The 18456-nt window shown below is 42.1% G+C and overlaps 1 protein-coding gene across 1 annotated transcript in view; it reads left to right on the forward strand.

The window, feature by feature from the left end:
- The window catches only part of LOC126176689 (keratin, type I cytoskeletal 9-like), a 118325-nt gene that overhangs the window by 90416 nt on the left and 9453 nt on the right, over nt 1-18456 (forward strand). The window contains exons 7-8 of the mRNA XM_049923852.1: nt 13318-13392; nt 16364-16480. Of these exons, the coding sequence (XP_049779809.1) occupies nt 13318-13392; nt 16364-16480 (192 nt within the window). The remainder of the gene's footprint in view (nt 1-13317; nt 13393-16363; nt 16481-18456) is intronic.

The following is an 18456-nucleotide window of genomic DNA, read 5'->3' on the forward strand; positions in this document are numbered from 1 at the left end:
CTTGATTATTGACAAATACGAGTAATATTGAAAAGCAGATAGTTTCATGCTGGAAAGCAATTCCCATTCCTCCGCACGACTGATTCCACTGTTCCAATATAGGATAGGTGACGTACTTCTGTACCTATAGACTGCACCGCTACCCATCAGGCTCTGTTGTATACAGAATCATACGCATTTTGATCCACAAATATTAGGTGTATATTCTGACCCTTCAGGATAAGTCTTATCACTTACTTCTCTAAAGCTAAAAATATGCTCCACGTCAGACCCTCCCTCCAGCCGTAAAACCTGTCTGATCCTCTCGCATCTTTCCCTTAGTCTCATTCTCCAACCTGTTTTTCCAGTTTAGTGCTAAAACGATCACTAACAGGTGCCATTACAAAAATTCCTCTACAGTTTCAGCAGTGTGCTCCCGGTGTGGTTAGCCGTTACTAGCATAGTCTGACAGCACCACACCTTGGCTGCTCCTCCACCCCTAAAACATATCTGTATCACCTTGCTAGAGGACGGCTGGCCCTTTGCTTTTTTCGACCAGCTTGACACTGCTGTAACATTTACGGCTGCTGTCTCGTTTCGGCGTGTGTTTTGAATGGATGTGAGAAGGAAGTAAGTAGGCGGTGAAGTTTATCAAGTTCACAATGTCTTAATGCAGCATCTCGCAGATCACTCCTTTAGCCGTCAATTCATAATGAACTACAGTGACTCCGATACACAGGAGCAAAGCAAGAAGTTCAAACGTCTGAATTCATCGTTGTCGAAATTTCTCTGCCCCTGTGTGTCGGAGTCATAGTAGTTCATTATGAATTGGCGGCTGAAGGAGTCATGTGCACCTGTTTGACGCTGCTGAATATTTGCGGGTGCTGACTCGTTTCCGCGTGTCTCTGAATGGGTGTCAGAAACGACTCAGTGGGCAGTGAACTTTGTCAGGTTCACAATGTCGTGCATGATGCTGAAAACTGATCCATGGCTGATATTTATTTTCTCTATCACCTCCATTTTCTTCGAGCATAAAGGTCTTCTCTTGCAATTCACAATTCTTTTCACAGAGATTGTCTGCTACTGCTTCGCCACACAGACTCGTTTGACGCTATGTTAGCGTCTGTGCCACCTACCCAACCTGTCATATGATGGCCCATTGTTACTGTACACTTCCAACAACTCAGCAGGAATAGTTCCAGCGTTGTTCTCCATCAAATATAGAAAACGACTCACCACACGATACTATACTTTATCAGTGGGCTGTGATATTTGGTTCTCTCCCTTCTAAAGGATGCCATTCCAGCACTGCCTCGCGGGAATTTACATGTGTACCACGACTGCAGAAATGCACGTAAAGTATTACATGACTTTATTTTCTTTTGAGGGCGTATTCAGAACGTTATGACTACCCTCTTGTGCTGAGTCAACCATCATTCCCTCTCCCAAAACACGCGTTCTGTTCTTTGAAACTCGATGGGCGTCTGTTACTTCGAACTGCTGTAGGATGTGTTTGGGCACTGTACAACACAGGAACACCGTAACAGTGAGAACAACATACTTAGGGACACAACAGGCTATATTTGTTATTTGTGGGTCTCCTAACCATGGGAACCTTGTAGACGTTGTAGCACAATTAAGAGATTTTGAAATCTAAGTCAAGTCTGACAATAACAGTTTTTTATTTGCTCTTTACGATACACACAATTCACATAAAACTGCCAGAGAGCACAGTTCTCTGGAACATCGATAGAAAATACAGAAAATTATGGGAAGACAGTATGGAGAAACCGCAGTGAGAATTCCTCTTCTGGGCAGTTTGCGAATTCATTGTTAACGAGAGCCAATGAGACAAAAAATTATAATAAGCAACACAAGTTGCGTGTCAGAACAAGTAATCAGCGAACTCTCACAATATGGATCGTGCTATCGCAACTGAAACACTTACATTTATCCAAAATCAGCTTCAGCGTGCCAATAAGCATTAGATGGTGAGTGAGAGACGAACAACCCAGAAACTTCATTCTCCTCCAACAGCCGCCAACTTAAAAAAAGAACATCTCCACATACTGTTGCAAATGTAACGAAAACACATTAACAAACGAGATGTTGGTAATGGCCTGACGCAGTATCCCACTAATTGTTCAACCTCTTTGCGCCAAGCATGGTAGTCGGGGCGACTCATTGGAGTGGATACATCAAAATTCTGGAGTGAAGGCGATTGATTTTCTCAAGGTGCTGAGCCAGCACCAATGTGTATCTTCCTTTGATGTCCAAACAGAAAAGGCAAAAATGCCGTGCTCAATTATTCTCTGGGGACGGCAGTGGCGGCACGGTGGTCTCTGCTCTCAGAAAGGAGATATACCGCCTCTAGCCGGCAAAAGCACGGGTCGGGCTGCGGCGCTACTTCAGCGAAACTCAACTCCCCTCCTAATGAGACTCACTGACTGCCTTCTGCTGACAAACCACACCGGGCGAATACTTTCCCAGTGAGAAAAATGAAAACTTTCTTCCGAAGTAACCATGTCCAGTACTTTCAATAAAATTACCATGAAATAGTGGAAGAGGATGAAACAGCATCGCATTGTGATGTGTCACAGTGATGTCACAACTTCTATGATTTGTCAGCCTGACAGTCAGTGAAAATTCGGTGACTTGGACTCAGTGAACATTGCAGGAAGTAAAAAGAATCAACGATGGAGCTCATATTGCTTTAACCATGACTTAATTGGAAGCCAGTCGTCCAGTGGCTCAAGTAAGCTAGGAAAATCTTCCTTGGTCTACTTGATATCACCCCAGAATTTACCAACAGTAACAACAGGAAATCTAAATCGTCACTCCTTCCCGCTGTGAGTCCAGTCCCTTGAAAAAGTGTAGGACCTCGCTTGTAGTTCCTTCACCAATTTACTGAAATCCTTCTCCGTACATACCAGACTGCTGAAGTCTTCTCTATTATACTCTCCGTGTAGACATGGAAACACTCTAGTCTTCACACTGCGGGTTGTATCACTTTGGTTAACAAATTAGACGAGCATGTCATATATTTTCGGTTTTCCATGGTTTCCCTAAATCGCTGAAGGTGAATATGGATGACGGCTATCTTCAAAAGCCACAAAGAATATCTTACCCTTCCCTTGTCTTATCAAAGTTCCGGGTCATTCTCTGATCAGGTCATTGTTGACAGTATGGTAAATCATAATCCTCATTCCTGCTTTCTCTGCTCCCTTTCTTACTTTCCTTTTAACATTCTCACAACAACAATAACAGTTACACCTATCTCTTTGGGGGTTTATGATGACTATGACGACTAGAGAATATGACCTCACTCAATATTTGTCGTAGACACATCATTCCTTGTTTATCTTTTTCCTCTGATAATAACTCGATAATGCTCTCGCATCACGAAGACCACTAGAATTCTCCCAAATTTTAGAGGAGCGATTCATCAACCCTGGACACCGTCAGTCAGACTGTGTGGCAGCTTATCCTTGAGTGACCTCTTTGTCAGAAACGCCCACGTCACAAGACACAGATGAGACAAATGGCAATGACTCTTTTCCAATGTAAAATAATTTTAGAAGTGCTTCCGGCACACTTGGTTTTCTGTAAATTGAACATCTCTGTGGTTGGCTGAGATATTACGTAGAACAGGATGTGACCTTAAATCTAAAACATCCGATGACTATATAAAAATTTAAAGTAATACGATTTTTCAAGATCTACGAGCAGCGAAATTATTTAAGAAGAAGTTGAAGCTAGTGTCGACAGAATGTGTCGGTCCTTAGAAGCAGTCATTGGCCTGTGATATGTTCTTTCACGAGGACGGACTGCCTTGTAATCTTCCATAGGAAAGACCGGAAGGAACCTGTTAGCTCCAGGAGACAGATAGAAACATCTTAGGATTTTTGCGATCTCGAACCAAGCCTTCTGAACAACTTCTTAGTAGGTCTGACATATGCACTCATAAGTAGTCTTATTTTCTACTTGTCCTTCCTGTTCATCATCGTCTTCTTCTTCTTCTTCTTCACTTAAAGAAGTAGGCCTGGAGCCTGTCCCTTTACTGCTGGAGAGATTTATTTCCTCGATTAATATCCTTTTTCCATTTTATGTATCCTCGACCTATTTTTTTCACTTATGCAGTATGTATTATAGTCTTGTCATACAGTACTGATTTGTCTTTGGTCCCTCCGGGTTCTTCCTTTAACTGTCCTCTACAATTTCACTTTGCCCCGATGTTACCTTGTTTTGTATTTGTTAGCTGATGCCTAAGATTTGCTTCCGTATGTTGTAATATGTTTAGCCAGTACTTTGTAAAGTTTCAGCTTCGTATCTTTCCATATCTTGCCACTTAGTGTTTTGTGCGTTATATGCCATATCATTTGAAACTCATTAAATTTATTACGTACGTAGTTTTCATATTTTAAGCTAATTTATCGATTGTTCAACTAGCAGTATTTTGCGGCGCACTGGAATATTTCCCTTGTAAGGCCATTAGTTTAGTTATTCGTTCAGTAGTTGTATGAATTCGATTATCAACTGGAAACGCCTCTTTCATTTTGGTTTTCGATTATAGTATATATACAAGATGCTTGCTCGTGTAGTGGTCGTCGTGGGAGCACGATTAAGCAGCTGAAGCCCGGTCCCGTCTTTCTCCCTCTCACACATCCTCTAACTTACATGGCAGACTGAGTTCGTTAGCATTTACAAGGGGGATCAAAAAGTTTCCCTTTGAGGGTATTGCCGCAGGGTATATAGGGTATATGAAACGTAGCGCAACTCAGACGTGGGTGTGTAACCACTGACATGTAGACAAGAGACTAGTGTGGCATTCGCGTCTTTCCGACGAGCGTGCTGTAAATGGGGGTGAACTATGACGAAGTTATTATCAAACGCATCCAAACTTTTTTTGTTGTCGAAGGACAGACACCGGTAGACATCCATCGGAGAATGAAAAATGTTTTTGACAGCATGTCTGTAGCAAACTGTGACAAGGGATGTTGCTGCTTCATGATAACGCGCGTCCCCATATCGCAGAAGTTACGCCAACGTAAGTGCAAGACACCCGTGGCACCCGTCCTATAGTTCTGATCCCTATCGTTGCAATAATCACGCCTTCGGTCCCTTGAAACTGGCCTTGAAGGGTCGATGGTTCCTGTCGGATAAGGACGCGCAACAGACAGTTACTGTGTCCTTCACGCAGTAGAATACGGTGTTTTAGAAAACGGGTATCTTCAACCTGGTACGTTGGTTGGATGGGTACCTCAGTGCTCCCTGCGATTTTGTCTTATTGGCATACCGATTCTAGATAGTACGACCTCCGAACCGAAAATTTTTGATCTCCCTTTATACTCGTATTTCACAGTAAGAGTTTGTAAGTCGAATCAGAAATTCCCAGACCCAAAACGTTGTACAGAAGTCCTGCGCGTTAGTCATGCAAGTGGCTGTCAGTCCGGGAAGCCTGTCCTCAGAAACGGAGAGGTGCTTCAGCTAAAGAGATCGCTCATGCAGTTGTCAGGCACCCCTTACACAGCGAATGCTCGGTATAACGCACAGTGTGTTCCGACTGACGCCAGGGTGACGGAGATGGCGGTGGCGGCTTGGCGGACCTGCTGGCGCTGGCTCCGGACTTGCTGGGAGGACTCTCAGGGGTAAGCAGATTTTGTCTCATGAAATAGCGCACCACATCACCTGTAACACTTCACTCGTAACATCAAGTCATCAATGTGCTCCCAGGGCGACGGCGAGAACGGCACCGGAATCGACATCGGCGGCCTGCTCGAGCTGTTGCCTAACGTGCTGGAAGGGCTGATCGGGGTAAATTTCAAACACACAGTCTTGCATTTAAGCACGGTCAGCCGTAAAATGGCATCCTCACACTTAACATCTCTACATGCAGGGCGACGGGAACACGACCATGAGCGACATAGGACCTCTGCTGGCACTGATACCGGACCTGCTCCCCGGCCTCCTTGGAGGGGTAATGAGAGTCTACAGTTACGGTTTTCACATTTGCACGTCTTTGACGGAGGAGGACTCGTAGAGAGTGATGGTCATCTTTCGCCACATAACGCCACGTGACACTTAGCACTTGCACCATTATTGTTTCACTTGTCTTCAACATTTGCACCTCTTTTCATCACATGAGATTTCAGGAAAGCTTGTGACAAACACAGCTTATAAATGTTTCGCACCGACTATGACCTGCAACTCATAAGAACCTGAGACTCCTTATTTTTGATAAGTAAAAGTCGACCTTTGCTGCAAAGGTTTTATTTGTTATTTTGTCATGCCGGTGCAATTCGGGTCTCGTACCCAGCTTTAATATCAGGCCTCTTTCCCGTTTAAGTGACACACTGAAACATTACGAATATATGTACACCTCCGGTCGTTCAGCAATAAACGCTGGCTAACCATATCAGTATCAACTGAACAACTGATAACAAATATATGTTCTGGTAATATCTTGCTATCGACATGATACACACTCATCTGAGTGTAGTGCACGTATTTAAGACTGCTCGTGTGACATTATGAAATTTACATTGTGTCACATGAATAGGAATGAGACCCGAAACTGGTGCTGCATCATAAATTTTAAAAATAAATCAAATGCAGCCAATGTCGACTGAAGCCTTCATGAAGCTTCTGAGGCAAATCGTAACATAAAAAGTTTGAATTTCGGCACTTCTATCACTTTCATCTCTATGATACACGGCTGCATTCACAGCTCACCATTCATGTTCACTAAAGATGTACTAGTTATTTCAGGGAATTATAACTAGAATCCTCATAATATAGCAACACACTTCTAACGTGCCTGCACTTCATTACGATATAAATTCCTCAGTCTCTTGTCTTATGACTGAAGAGACGCGGAAACATAACCACTTGCATGGTTCACAGTCTGTGCATAACAAGAGTCTGTGGCAGGTAACTATGGATTTTGTGTGTCCGATGGAAGTGATAGAGTTCATATCGAGACTATGATTTTGTGGGAATTGACCATTCTGCTGTTCAAACACTATCACTACAGTGACTATGGTCTAGGAGCGATTGTCCCAAAGAACTGAGTGAGAGTAGGGGAGAGGAACACATAGTTTCAAATACAGATAACATTGCTTTGTTGCAAGAGACAGAATTTCAACATAAATATCGAGAGTACCTAATGCAAGACGGGACACGTAGACCGTTGGGATCAAAGAAGAGATATAACTGTCAGAGTATTTAGCAGCCGTATGATTAATAATGTAGTAAATGTTACAATACTTTTAATTATAACGGAAAAGAAAATTTAAAAAGCATTTAGGTTGCACACACTAGTCATTAATAAGCAAATTAAAGCTAAAAAAACGAAACTTTAGACAGGAAAGGTCTAGTTTGTGTGACATTTGCTCTGATACTAATGCAAACAAATACGACGCATCCTTTAAAGCTTTTGGTCAGACCTTTCAAGTATTCACCATTGCTCCGAGCGTGTTCCTAACATAAGAGGACAATAAATTCTGGAGTACGAAAACGTTGTATAATCGTCATATGACATTATCCTTCATAGCTCTATGTTCTTGGTAAATATTTTAATTCTCATCCGAAATTTTTGACAGAGGTAACCAAGAGAAACTTCTGTGATTACCTCCAACTGCCAGTTGCCCATTACGCATTATGCATTTCTCTATCAGAATTTCTGTCCATTAACACGAATTAATGTCCATTTCATGACTAGGAAATTATAATCTGTAGCTGGAAGATAACGATCTGTTTAAATTTCGAAAGTAACTAATGAATAATAAATACCTACTGAGATAAAACTCTTCTTGCGGCACTTTATGAACCAAAAAACGATACAGTAAGTGCGTTTGGACATTGTAACATTTACTTCATGCACCACAAATTACACACAACTTTTGGAAATATGAACATCCATGTCTTCTCACAAACATTAAATGCTCTCTAGTGTCACACGTTCTACAAATCTACCACGGTTGAACATATGCATGTTCATGTATTTGAGTCGCCACAAAATGTTCATTTGTTCTCTGAAACACATTGGGTTCTTCGCACGAATGGTGTTTTTGTCTAGTTTCACCTCAGCCTTTTCTTCGGCAGAGAATTTTCAGTATTTGAATTGTTTTATTTTTTATGTACAGGGTGAGAACGGCTCTGCGATAGACAGTGGTGCGATTCTGCCGCTGTTGCCTGATCTTCTGGGATCACTGTCCATGGTAAACATAACCTATGTATCATCTACTCTTGCAAGCACAATGAAGTGGTAAAACACTTAATTTATGCACCAGTGTCGAATAATTTTATCTTAGGAGTTATCGCAAATATATTGCCTTCTCAATCACTAAATTTATGTAGTTGTTCTTCCTAAATTGGTTAGACTCAAAACATCTAGATGTTAGGCTGTTGAGATTTATTTCACTGATTAATCTATGACGATGAAATACAACAATACTGGATCGTTTTGACTAATTACATGCTTTGAAAGTACTAGCTCCGATTGTGTACGAGCTGTCAGTTTTGGGCCGTGACGCCAGAGAAAAGTGAATTGCGCTGCTGATCGCCGCAGACTTCACAGGTCATAAACCCCTCGCATCTCCCTCCACGATGAAAACATACCTAAGAAATCACTACTAGGCTCACGTGCAACAATAATATTATTGACAAGACGCTATGTGTATACCATTACTCGTGGCACCCGATTACTTCCTTCTGTTTTCTATTCAAGGCAAAGAATACAAACCTAAATACAGAACTCACAAACGCAGCTCCATAAAATTATAATCCTCCACTCCAAATTCGTTGTTGTTAAGATTATTATTGATAGTGTGGTCTCTTTCTCGTCGCTTATACCACAAAAGAAGTGGGAGACCATAACTACACCTGCTATTGCCACTGTGTGTGGTACTACGCTGCACTAGATAGTGCAGATGGTGAGGGAACCTGCAGGAAGTGTTCCGGTCGATATTATCATGGAATTTGCTGTTTGAAAAGATTTCTTTTATCCACAGGGCGGCGAAGGAGACGGAGGCAGCGGAGATCTACTGGACCTGTTGCCCGGACTGCTGGGAACTCTCTCAGGGGTAAACATTAGCGGGAGACGCAGCTGCCGTGCCGCCGGACATTCAAAACCTGACGCCCCCGTTTAAGAATCTGTCCGCCACTGTTCATCTCGAACATCATGCTAACGTGTACACATTCTGACAGTATAACGCACATTACATGCTCAATTCAAAATCATTTGTTTTTTGATGCGTGTGTGTATTTCCCTAGAGGCTGCGTGCATGTAATATCAGTCTGTCTTCTCTGCAAGTAAACTGATGGGATGAGGAACCAGGAGGAACCAATTTTCTATTGTATCAATCAAGTTCCCCAACCGAGCTTAGAAAACTCTTACAATTGGTGCAACGTTCATAAAATTCTCCTGGTAGAAAACTACAGCTATCACTCTGTGGAGGAAGATACTGATGTAAGTGCGATTTCTGTCCTCCGAGACAAACAAGGAAGTTGAATACTTCTGTCAGTGTACCGAGCGAGCTGTGCAGACCATTTGGAATGCACAACGGAGATTCCAAGGACGTAATACCTCAAACATTCTCTCATGAACACACAAGCAGTATCCATCCAAATGCGCCATTTAATATTGAATCAGACGTTCACCGTTCATGGGATAGGACTAGAATGTCTATTCCGTTGAGATATCTTGGCACATGACTTTTATTTTTTAAACACTAGTTCATATACCAAGTAAGGATGTCCATGAATGGGGGGCATAACTGCGAACTTTCGCATTTAGAACATACAGTGGGCGGCAACGCGATTTGTCACATGGTTGTTGCTTTCATGAGAGATACGCTGAGCAACCTTCAACAGGCAGACGCATGGAGAGAGACACCAGCGATCTCACGAAAGTCTACTTACAAAGCTTCAAGAATGATTTTTGAGTGACTTACTGTATCGATCGTGTAGGGCCCTCGCTGACAATATTAAAGTAATTACAAGGCTCAGAAAGTAATGTAACCAATCATTATTCTCGCGTGTTATCTTCGAATTTGAAGGGGAGAAGCATTGTTACTTGATACAATGTAAGTACGTCGCCATTTACTTACAAATAGTTAGCAGAGTGTAGGTATAAATACAAAAATTTTGGTGGTCCATACCATGGACGTACTTGGCCAGGCGATCGACATGTCTGCATCCACACCATACTCCTCGAGTCACTTAAGATATGTGGTGGAAAGTACTTTGGCACCACTGTTCCGCTCGCAAAGGGTGTGTGGAAGAATGATGGTCGGTAAGATTCTGTATTACCTCTAATTTTTCGAATTTTATTGTTCTGGTTCTTTAGCGAGATCTATGTAGTAGCAAGTAATATGTCGTCCGGCTCTTTCCGGAAAGTGCTCTCTCAAAATTACACAATATCTCTCTTGTAATGTCACACTTTCCGCTACTTAGCGCACAGTGAAAACTTAAAGATGCTTACACAATAGTCTCCCGCCAAATGTGAATTGCCTGCCGAGGGGATCTGCCTGATTTCATACAACCAGCATAACGAACCGTAAATGTCACGCGTTTACTCCTTCATTAGAACGCTCAGCCACAGCCACACGATGCTGGTGCTACCACCGAAACCGCTGCACGTTTTCGCTGCGTAGTGTTTGATCACCCACCAGATAGCCAGGACTTGGCTCCCTCTGATTTTCATCTCGTAGTTCGCACGAACTGCTGGCTATGAGGACAGGATTTTGGCGGGTAGGAGATCAGCTTGGGGAATTGGGTGAAGCTCAGGTGCCTGCTTTACATGAAGAGAATATTGGAAAGTTCTCAACACGCTACAACAAACGTATAAGTTGAGCAGCGACTGTGTATGGAGAAGTGGGTGGAAGGTGTAGCTAAATATTGCATTGCTTTTTACTGTCGTTACCATTTCACGAACGATTGGAGATAAAAAAATGAAAGGGGGGGGGGGCTTGCAGTATTTGCAAGAATTTCTTCAGTCATTAAACAGCACTTTTCAGGGCAAATTCTGTTTCTCCTTCTGTGAGTTGGCCATTATATTAACAACAGCAACAGTGCATGGAGGTATACGTCATTTCAGGATAGAATGAATCAACTTGATTCTTGCGCAGTTTTCCTTGAATAAGGTGACATTATGGCGGGGAAGGTTTGTGGCGGCGGCACGGCAGGTGAGATCTACATTTGGTCTCTGCTTGAGCCAGTAGCTAACAGATGTTTGTGGAGCAGGGCCTCAGCGGCGGCGACGGAGACGGAGGAGGCGGTAGCGGACCAGCGCTCTTGGGACTGTTGCCAGGACTGATTGGTGCGCTCTCTAGGGTAAACACAATATTATTGAACCCATCACAGCACCGCGACACCGGCGCTTTCACTGGTCGGATGCTCTGGCAATTCCTCCCAGAGTTGCCAACCTCACAGACGTCACCGTGCAGCGAGCTGCGATTGTGTTACACACCTTTCACGATCACTGATTCGCTTTTAAGTTTTTCTTCTTGCACCGGTTTGGACTCGGTCTTCTCATCTTTTGATATTGACATGCCAGGAAAGCACTTAACATGACCGATTTCACGCCGATTCAGTGTTGTAACATTTAAGGCATGATTTATGTGGATGAAACTTTTTTTAGCTTTCAACGAATACCTACTTCAATACTAACTTGTTCCAGAGTTCTACGTGGGGTATCGTCTGTGAGACTTACAACCATCGACACAGGTACGTAACAAAGACAAATCACCCAATTCGTCTCCATTTGCCTCTACTACAATGAAGGTCAGTAACCCATCGATAAAGCGAGAAGGAAATCTGTTACTTGTTATTCTGTCTTGCATGTGAGGTGTCAGCTGCTTTGGTTGTGGGATTCGCGACAATACGTCGCTAATACATGTATAACACGTCTTATATATTCTAACAGTATCTGGCCAGGTAAGTAATAGAATTGGGCTGTATATATTCAGATTCGGTTGTTGGAAGAATCATACCTCTAAAGTCATTTCAGACGATTTCGTCGGCTGTAAGCACTCGATTCCGGCTCACCATAGACTATTACTGTAGTCTGTACATTTCATGTGGTGTTATCTATACTACGCCAAAGTTTGTGATCTTTCTGTTCCCTTATTTTCATTTGCCTCGTGAAGCTTATTCCTATAGTTCCAATTCATACACTATTTGTAGTTCTTCCTACGCGTTTAATTCTGGTCATGTTGGAGGATGCGAAAAAAGGAAAGGCTTTCCAAAGAAGGGATTTGTTGTCTCAAATTGATGGAGCTCCTGTTCGTGCATATGTATATAAAGAGTAATACCTATATCCGTTTGATATTCTTCTCATTTACCTTGTAGAATAACGTTCATAAATTACGGTTGTAGTTGAAAGTAAGGAAGTGATATTGTAGGACAATGAATCGTACATTTAAAATAATAGGTTGAATTCAAGTTCTAGGTATTAAGCAATTGTCATACTGATGATATGCAGTTCTGCATGATAGCACTGTTAATCGAATAATTTGGTATGTAAGGATGCTTGTCGTCCACACACTTTAAAATTAATATTTCGTAATGAGACCAGAAGCAGTAGATTCTGATGATTTGTCGGAAAATTTTAGTGAAGACTACAAACTGAAAATGTATCACTGCTTTCAATTTCATTTTTTTTTCTTTAATTTTAATTTCATTCCGCTGAAAGTACCAACGACGCAACGGAAGAGGCTTTAGTATCTAAAATAACATCAATATTCTAACAAAAATAGGACTGTAAATTAGTTTTTCGTCTAGAACTTCGATGCCAGTTTTTCAATTACTGACACTTTTACCTACGTCATGTATTATTCTTTCATTGCCTTCAACTTTAGCAGACTAATGTCCTTCTCGTTACTGAGCTCAACATTCATTAATGTGTATCAGTATCATCACGTTCCTTATAAACTTGACAGCTAGTTCGTATGGTAATTTTTATTAGTTGAATTTCGTTTGGAAACATTTACAAAAACCTTATGAGCACAGCTGGCAGATAAACAGATGTAAGGAATTGTATTCGATTGCACTTCGCACTCCGAGTCGAAACCTGTTTGAGTTTTTAAACACTGTGCTGATCTTGTCGTTATCATCCTCGTTTCTAAGTGCACGCTAATACTTCTATAGTTATGACTAACAGAGGTCAATCATCTACGGATTTGCACTAAAGTGTTTCTAGACCCTCAGCTGATGCGACATCGGCTTTTCATTGTTTCCACACCGAAAACCTTATGTTTTTGACTTCGTTATCCCTATAGCCCTTTGCCCGGCTGCTCCAGAATACTATGACACGTTCTTAGAACTGATCGGTTGCAGGGCGACTCTGAAGACGGCGGCGGTGGCTCCAACATCCTAGGTCTCGTCTCTGGCCTTCTGGGAGCCAGCTCAGGGGTGAGTACAGCGCGTTCAGATTCAGTACACGTCATAAAATGTTACAGATGTGGTGTAGAAGCCTTAGTGACACCGATTAGAAAGAATAAATGCATATGTCTACTGTTTCAAGAAGCAGTAAAACTGCTGAAACCGAAGCTGCCTCATCCCCCTTCCTATAAAAAAATAAAATAAACTTGTGGAACGGGACTTGCATCCTGCCCTGCCAGACAGACAGACTGACGTATCAGTACACTATTAGCTGAAATACAACCAGGGCTTGTACTGAATACTGAAAAACAGCGCGAAACTAATATGAAGTGCCTCTCCTTTTCACACACCTAGCTCAAACCATGGGTAAGCTCTTGGCTGAAACATAGAGAGAATGAGAGTATAAAAGTTTCATTAAACAGGAACCCGATATACATTACCCTAGATTAAGAAAAGGAGGAGAATTCACCAGAAGTAATGAGGCAGCAGGTCGTTAGAAGAAAATGATTAAGCGAGAAATAATTCAAGCACAGGCTAAAAACTGAGTCTTACTGTTGTCCCGCGAAACAGTTATTGATAAAAAATGAGTGAAGAGGAAAGGAGGGGGCAATGCTTGTAACAAGAATGCAGAATTCTTGAAAAACAAGAAATGACAGCATGCGAATTACGGAATGTGAGATCATCAGGAGAATAATTTGAGTAAACCGAAAAATACAGTTCATAAGTTGCCTATAATATTAAACATTTACATGAACTCCAGGTTGCTCGCGTGTTACACTGTAAAAAAGCCAACAGTCAGCATGACATCCGTGCGACGTACTTGTGCAAACGATAAAACCTGTAGAACATTGGAAATAAATAATGAAGGACAGGGAGCGATGGATTACGTACTAAATCGGAAGAAGCAACTTCGGAGAGGAAATGTAAACAAAATAGAAAAGCAACATTTTAATACAATTGTAGTCTACAACAACATTCATATTGAGGTTCTGCTGAGTAGTAACTAAAATTTCTTTCAAAGATCACATAATAATTGATTAGTGAAGACCGATGAATCCTGACAAAGAACTTAGTAAGAGTGGTTTTGCTATTACTTATCGTAAGCACAGCGACTAATAATGGCGCACAAAAATCAATAAAACCTTCGATGCTGTGATTATGGGACAGTTCGTCAAATTACGTCGTTTCATGAAGATCCTCATTGTTGGAGGCTATCCTTAACAGCACAAATGACTGCTTGGTTAACAGAGAAGTAGGACTTACTTTCAGCGTGGCTCCAGAAGCCAAGCTAGTCGTGCTAAACGATGGAGACGGTAGAGGGTGGTCCAGCAAAGGAACTGAGAATCACACTACTTCGGATTGTGCAACCCAAATGATTGCTCAGTTTCACAGTGTTTCTATAATCTTCGCTATCGACAGGTAGCCGGAGCTGAAGACCGTAGCTTCGTTTCTTGTCGCCGTGACCAATTTTCTGGAGACTTCTACCAACAGCTTACGTCATCGACTGACATGGCATGACGGGTACAGGTGCTATGCAGAGATGTCTCAGAATCTTAGCTTTACCTTCTGATGTAACGCACGACAAAACATGTAACATTTATTACGTCAGGGAAGTCTTAAACAGTACAGTGAAAAGGTTGCTGTTGAAGCGAGATTACTTTTTCTGGTCCGTTAAACTGTCACGGAAATGGTCTATAAACTTACTTGGATTTGATGTTTTAAGCCAATGTCCTCTAATATTTTGTTGAGAAACATGTTTTCAGTGTACAGAAGGTGGGTAAGGTTTTCGTTCAGGGGGAAAGTCTCAAATATTAAACAAAAGATCTCAATGTTTCCTGAGATGAGATTTTAAGGTTGCCACTGACGTTGGCTCAAGTAGCAAGATATTTCTTATGTGCCCGGAGATTACGGTCTACACCCGACTCCGTGTTGTCTGCCTCAAAAGGCGAACCTCAAAGTTTCGGCGTGGGATGTATGGTTCAAATGGCTCTGAGCACTATGGGACTTAACATCTATGGTCATCAGTCCCCTAGAACTTAGAACTACTTAAACCTAACTAACCTAAGGACAGCACACAACACCCAGCCATCACGAGGCAGAGAAAATCCCTGACCCCGCCGGGAATCGAACCCGGGCGTGGGAAGCGAGACGTGGGATGGAGTTCTCTTAAAGTAGCGCTATTATTTTCGTACTCTCTACATTCAGATGTCTTGTATAATGTGGTGATTGGAAAGGAAAACGATGTGGAAAATTAAAAACGCATAACAAATGTTCAATACAAAAGAAACTTCAGTATCAAAACCAATGATTTAGCGCTTTGGCTCAGTAACCACTTGCCAATCACACAAAGAAAGTTAGGTAGAAGTTTAGCCGTTATTAGTAGCTGAATAGTGTTTCACCGTAGATATTCGCTCTAATGTGAAAGGAATCTCTCACTACTTCCAGGAACTAGGCGTGATGAACAGCATTTCGACTAGAGGGTTGCTGCCCTCTTTCGGCCCTCACTGGGAGCACTCACAGTAACTCGAGATACCTACGGCTCAATAAGCGAGTCCCTCCTACGTCTCCTGCCATCGGAGACATAATCACGTAATCTTCCGTCCCTTCTAACACTTTTTCAACTAAATAATAAAGGACTGATCTCGCACCGTCGAGCTCCTGCTTTACAATCAGAATCTTGTTTGCCGCATGATGTATTCACTTTGCAGTGGAGTGTGCGTTGATATGTAACTTCACAGGCAAATGCTGTAACCACTGAGCTTGGGTAGCTCAGTCCGTAGAGCACTTTACCGCGAATAGCAAAGGTCCCGGGTTCTACTCTCGGTCCGACAAACAGTTTCAATCTGTCAGGAAGTTTCAGAATCTTTTGTGTGTTAAGATACGGTAAATTTGGGCAAAGAGTCTTCCCTTTTGCAACATCAGAGTCCCCTTAGCCTAACATAGACATTAAGTGTTGACGAAGTTGAAAGATGTGCACAGTGCCTTGTTGTTGTGTCTTCAGGGTGACAGCAGCGGAGGCGGCTCTGGAGCGGGTTCTGGAAGCTTCCTGTCCAGCCTGTTCGGCAGCAGCTCTGGAGGCGGCGTGGCCCAAGCTGGACCCCCTCCAGCTCCAGGAACGGTACGTGCAATATCATTTCACTCCACTCACGCTATGGCCGAGAGCCTTAACTGGAACACCTGCGGCTTCGGTAGTACCCTGACTGAGAGGGGGACGAAAACAAGGCAGTTATTTGAAAAACCGCCTTCGCATTCGAGCCCACTAACACACCTCTGTGCGGCGGCGCTAGATTCGGGGTAGTCGGTTCAAATCCTGGTGGTGGAAGAAAGTTTCACCACAAATATCTGGCCGTCAAAGGAGAAGAGGTGATAGTATAAAGTTGCTGATCACCAAACGCTCGGTCAAAGTTCTATATCGAATTCCAAATTTCTCTGCAGTGTCCTTTGCAGTGAGGAAATGTGATACTGTTGATTCGGATGGAACCTTAGAGCCTTGTCGTCCCCTTGGTTGTATTTCACATGGATAGATTATGTGCCGGCAGTGAGTTCTACTTTCTGTCGTTCCTCATCATACAACACAAACATGACGCCACACTACACAACCACGTACCGTATCTCGCATCAATCATACATCGTATGAGAAGCAGCCATTGTGTCCTGAAGAAAAAATTCATTTACGATCATGTGGCCTAACAAGCCCTATGGATCTCCCAGCCAACAATGTCATTCGATTGATTACGTCGTATCTCAAGAATCCCAATCCCATGAAGACAAATGACATAATACGTGATATCTACAAGTCCTTAAGTCTAATTCTCCAGGAATGTAAAACGATAATTACAATTCTCGAAAATCGCATCGAGCAGAATGTTGAAGCTGTACTCTCAGAGGATCAGTTTGGATTCCAAAAAACAGGGGTATAGAAGTAATGTTATGTTTGAAATTAGCTCTAGAGGAATAAGAGGAATGGAATCTAAGAACATATATAGCTTTCACAGACACAGATAAAGCTGTTGATAATGTCAAATGGGACAAAATATTCCGTGTTGAAAATATCGGAATAGACTACAAAGATCTTAGAATAACATGGAACTTTACAAAAATGCGAGAGCTGTTGACGGAAGACAAACTAAGAAGTACTGATACGGAAAGGTAGTCGACATGATTATGCATTATCAGCCATTGTTTTTAGTCCATGTATAAAGGAGGCACTTAGTAATCAGAGAAGCCTCACACACAGGTGTACTAATACATGACCAAAGAATAGAAATGTGATAATGTAGCTTTCCTAACTGAAAGTGCTGCAGATTTTGAAACCATGAAGGATATAATATGAAATTGAAGGAAATATTATGAAAGGATGTAACATGAAAAGGAAGGAAGGGTAAGGATATAATATGAAGGGTATAATATGAAAATAAATAAGTCCAAAACAGAAATGATCGCATGTGGTAAAGAAGAGGAAGCCAAAGTCCGAATATAGGCTGGTAACAAACTACTTGAGGGAGTTAATTTACTGAATTATTTAGGAACTAAGATCAGTAACAATGCAAAGAGTAATACGGAAGTCATATGCAGAACTGCTACATCAAAAACTGTACCCATCAAGAATACGAAGGTCTCTGAAAAGCACCCGTCTTGAAAACAAGAAAAGCTTTACTCAGAACTATTTTTGGAGTGTGGCATGTTGTGACTGCGAAACTGAGACTTTTCATGGATACAAACGAAAGCGTCGTCAAAAGAATGGGTGAGAACGAAAACCGCTGCAAATCAATTGACAAGAATCGAACTTAATGACCATTTAATGACACCTGAAGAACTCCTGAACACTAAGTCTACTTCGGAGAGAAGGGTGCGAGATCGCTATCCACCTCCATCATCGTTAGCTCATCTTGCCACTATTTTGCAGGAAGAAAGTTTACTATTCCTTTGAAAACCATACAGGGCCTGTATTTATGCATTCTGAGAAGACTGGTAACTGTTTTGAATGGCCTTTTCCAACACCGGATCAGGCGTGGTATTGATTTGTGTTTCCTTATTTTTGTTCACTCCGTGTAAGTTAATTACACTTAAGACACAACAACCCGTGAAACGAGG

This window comes from Schistocerca cancellata, chromosome 3 (genome assembly GCF_023864275.1).
Source record: "Schistocerca cancellata isolate TAMUIC-IGC-003103 chromosome 3, iqSchCanc2.1, whole genome shotgun sequence".
Lineage (NCBI taxonomy): Eukaryota > Metazoa > Arthropoda > Insecta > Orthoptera > Acrididae > Schistocerca > Schistocerca cancellata.